This window comes from Adiantum capillus-veneris, chromosome 11, assembly GCF_014529385.1.
Source record: "Adiantum capillus-veneris isolate H3 chromosome 11, ASM1452938v2, whole genome shotgun sequence".
Lineage (NCBI taxonomy): Eukaryota > Viridiplantae > Streptophyta > Polypodiopsida > Polypodiales > Pteridaceae > Adiantum > Adiantum capillus-veneris.
In genome coordinates, this window is record NC_140941.1 from 140,600,000 (window position 1) to 140,604,418 (window position 4,419).

Sequence of the window (4,419 nt, forward strand, 5' to 3'; positions counted from 1 at the left end):
TGCAAAATGCGGTAAAGGGCCGCGATAAACGTTTTGAAAGTTTCATAGTGTCTTAATATTCATTGCCTGCTCCTACGCCTTTCGATTTGATGCTTCCACCTTCTCTTGGTATGTCATATTGGATGTTGATGACGTCGATGATGTTGGCGAGGTTGATGTGGTGCAAGCCACATAACCGATGTTCTTTTTCTTATGCAAAGATGCCCTCTTCGCCACCTAGCCATTCACCACCTTGTCAAGCTCCGTTTCTTGCAGCAGGGGCAACACATACTGGTTGTGGGTTCGAGCCACCACTACCTTCCTCATCTTCTCCAGCAAGCCTTCGACCATGATATCGCCTCATCATCCTTCTTGTTTTCTGCGCCCAACGCTCCGTGACAATCACCTTGTCACCACCTTCTTCGCGTTGAGAAATCTCATGGGAATGGAGAATTAAAAGTGGTCGCAGGCCAGAATCAGAATCAGCGCGGAAAAGTTGACTGAAAAGCGGAATCCAAAGCTCTTAAGGAAAAGCGGCCGTTGATAGAGATTTTTTTTCCTTTCTCTATGGTCGCTATCGATAGAGATCTATGGTCAGCATTGTCCTTAGTTGGAGAAACGGAGCTTTGGCTCACCGTAAAAATAAATCACCAAGTAATTATTTGAAATAGAAAAGCAAGAACACTTAAAAAAGTAAGTAGGCCGCCAAAATTGAGTGTCGCTTTTCAGAGCTTTCTATAGCGCTGCTAAATTGAGAGGGTGTGTGTGTCAAAGGCTGCCATATTGAGCGAGACACAGAGAGGAGTAGAAGAGAGAGAGAGAGAGAGAGAGAGAGCGAGAGAGCAACTTGGCTATGGCCGCTCCAGCTATTGAAGACCAGTGGACCATCGTTTCTCATTCGATTTCCTCCGCATCAGATAGTAGCGATGATGATCGCGCTACACAGACAGGCCACACTGCAAGAAGGTCGAAGGTGGGTCCAGCGCCAAACAAGGCAACTGCTGAGGCTGCACGTGCCTTGGAGAGTCCCGCATCCTCTGACAGTGAAGGATTTGTGTTTGAAGGAGACGAGGTTACTGTTTCCATCGAGCGGGATGGCTGGCTGCATGCTTTGAGATCAATCTATGGTGATGATGCACCACCAAGCTTTGGTTCTACTCGCAATATTGATGGTGAAGGTTCATTCGAATTCCATGATTTTGATAAAAGCAATGGTGATGGCGATGCAGAGCAAATCATTGGTTCTATTGACAATGCTGCTTATGGTGACGTCTCTAACCAATATGATGCCAATATCAGTGATGGTGATGGTGATGGTGGGGATGTGGTTTCCGCGCTACAATATGATTGTACTGATAAAAGCAGTGGTGATATTGATGGGTATGCCGGTGATGTCAGTTTTTATGATTCTGATGCTGTTCTTACACGCGATGTTGACAAGCTGCAAGAGCTGGAAGAACTTGGTGGTGATGTGAGCAGTGCAACTTTTCCAGGTGAAGGATCTCTTGAAGGGGATGTTGATCAAGCGCGGTACATTTCTGATGACGCAGATACTGGGATTGATGGTACTGTGTGTGACAATGGTTTTGATCAAGTCCATATTTTGAGTGTCAATGCAACGGCTGTTGTCAAAGAGAATGCGCCACATGGAAATCGGGATCATGGAGAAGATAATGTGATCCCCATTGAGAAGTACTCAGGTGACAATATCCGTGACGTGATTAAGGAAGCTGCCTCGGAGTCGATACAACAAGAATCCAAGCAAGAGAAGGAAACTGCAGAGGTTGAGCCACCTTCGGTCATGGTCAGGGGTGTACAAGATAAAGAGGAACTAGCGGCAGAGATACTACCACATGCACACCACGAGGTCCCTGATACTTGTGGAAAGTATAAAGAAGAAGCTCCAGCCGATGTTGATCCGCACGAAAAAACTGATGTGGTAGGTGTTCCACATGATGCTGTACATGAGACAGAGCCCCATGATGCCGTTGATGTCGCAGTTAATGTCCCCCATAAACAAGTGGGTAATGAGCTTCTTCTCAAAGAAGTTTGTTTAAAACCTTGTGAGATATTGATGTTCGGGCCGCAAGAAATCACACTTGATGATCTGACCACACAGCTTGAGGAGGCAGAGAAGAACCAAAACAACTTGTTGTCAGACACTCTATATTGTGAAGCGGGGTTAGGGGCTGAGCATATAAGGGCTGTGAACGAAGAAATGGCGTCTTGCAGGAAATTAGAGTCTTGTAGAAAAGAAGCACTAGGCTTTAAGGCTCGGCGTGAGTATGAGGAGGAAAGGCTCTTCTTGGACATAGATGTGCAGATAGAGAAGAAGCGGGAGCACATCGAGTGCTTTGAGCATGAAAAGGAAAGCAACAATATTGCGAACCAGAGACCCAAATATTGTAGACGTGATATAGGAGGTAGCCGCAGGGGGGGGGAATTGATGATTTTCAACGATGGATGCTCGCCACACACGTCGTCTCTCACCTCTCGTCAAATGCGTAAAGCGGAAGGTTCTACATCCAAAACCCAGATACAAGTCAAAACAGTGAGAAACCAAAGTACAGCTTTGGATGCTCAAGCGGCCAACACAGGCGCACAAAACCAGGGTACAACGAATGGTGATCATCGCAAGCGCTGTGCAGTTAACCATTCAAATGTTACAACGAATGGTGATCATCGCAGCACGTCTGCCAACAATTCAAACGAATCAATTACTGATGGGATTAGCTTTCTTTCCTTCTCACGGATAATGGAAACCTTAGGTAGGGTTCTAGCAAGTTGCTGTAACTGTTTGGATGGGCTTTCAGGAAGAGCGGAATCTCGAGCGTGGAGATATGTACTTGAGCACAATCAAACACCGAGTAATGTTTAGCCAGCATGAGATCAGGTGCGCCTAATTATATAATATATAGCTCAGTATTGTTCGTGTTCGGTTATTCCTTCTCAAGAGTATTTTAAATTGGTATCCAAATGTGATGCTGCAAGAATATTTGATGTACTAGTTTAGGTCATTGCAGTGTTCGAGAAAAGTGAGTGTTCGAGAAAAGTGTGTCTCAGCTTAATATCGTGCCGTTTTCAATTTCAAAAATGCCGGTGGTTGAGGGCAAGGGGAAAAGGAGAAATTCCATCCCAAAATAGAAAGAAACCGGAAAAAATAACCTAACTTATAAAAATTTCCTCTTGAAAAAATCAAGGAAAGGAATTTTGTATGTTTGGGAAAATGATTTTTCTCGAACACTCGGTCATTGTGAGCATCAAATTGATGTGTGTGCAACGTGCACATTCTGATACAGGAAACATGCTTTTGGTGTTGTGGCTTTGACTTTTTGTAACAAGGTTCTTACGTTTATGCTAGAGATACACTATGGCGGTCTTTTACTACCTTTTGTAGAGAGAAGGTCCAAAATCAATTGGAGAGGGAAGAGAGAGGAGGGCTAGGTTTTTTTTTTGCATTTTAAATATTTTCGCGACTATCATCGCGAAAGTTACCTCTAATATTGTCGCTACTATTATCGCGTTATTCTCGAAACACCCTTTACCGTCTAAACATTCAAAATTTGGCTTAAACATTCCCCCCACCAAATTTTGGTGTTTCCCTCCTCTTAATAAAAAATAAATAACATTATATGAAATTTTCAAATTAAAAAAGAAAGAGAGATGAAAACATGGAACAATAGTTAGCTATGTGGGCCTACACTTGGTTACAATTAAACTAATCACTATCACTTGATTAACATAATTTAGCATGCTTCACAAAAGTAGAGAGCGAAAGAAGAGAGGGGGGGGGGGGGGGAGAGATGAAAGGATGACGCGAGAAAAAAAAATCATAGTTCTTAAAGTCTATGTGGGCCTACACTTGGTTACAACTAAACTAATCACTATCACTTGATTAACATAATTTAGCATGCTTCACAAAAGTAGAGAGCGAAAGAAGAGAGGGAGGGGGGAGAGATGAAAGGATGACGCGAGAAAAAAAAGTCATAGTTCTTAAAGTTTGCAAAATGTTTATGAATCATCTCTTCCAAAAGATCCCTACAAGAAGCATCATCCAATTCTAAGCCATGGCTCCTAAAATCAGTAAAGAGAGAGACAAAATTGGCATTTGTGGATGTGTTGGCTTCATCATCTTCAAATTCGTCATCCTCCATCTTATCATCTTCATCATCAAGTTGTTGTAACTGTTTGGATGGGCTATCAGGAAGAGCGAAGTCTCGAGCGTGGAGATCTATCCTTGAGCACAATCAAACATCGAGTAATGTTTAGCCAACATGAGAGGTGCCCTAATATAATATATAGCTCAGGTATTGTTCGGGTTGGGTTATTCCTTTAATCTTTCATCAAGGCTTTAAAATTCAAGTATAGTAAAGACCATGCAAACATATATTATTTGAAAGTATTTTAAATTTGTATCCTAATGTGAATATTCTTGCATCT

General features: G+C 42.7%; 1 protein-coding gene across 1 annotated transcript; it reads left to right on the top strand.

The window, feature by feature from the left end:
• The first annotated feature begins 760 nt into the window (after positions 1-760).
• LOC147448122 (uncharacterized) lies at positions 761-3,366 on the top strand. The gene has a single exon (XM_086524495.1). It carries the CDS (start codon positions 833-835, stop codon positions 2,855-2,857), a length of 2,025 nt encoding a protein of 674 aa, XP_086380621.1. The 5' UTR covers positions 761-832; the 3' UTR covers positions 2,858-3,366.
• The last annotated feature ends 1,053 nt before the right edge of the window (positions 3,367-4,419 follow it).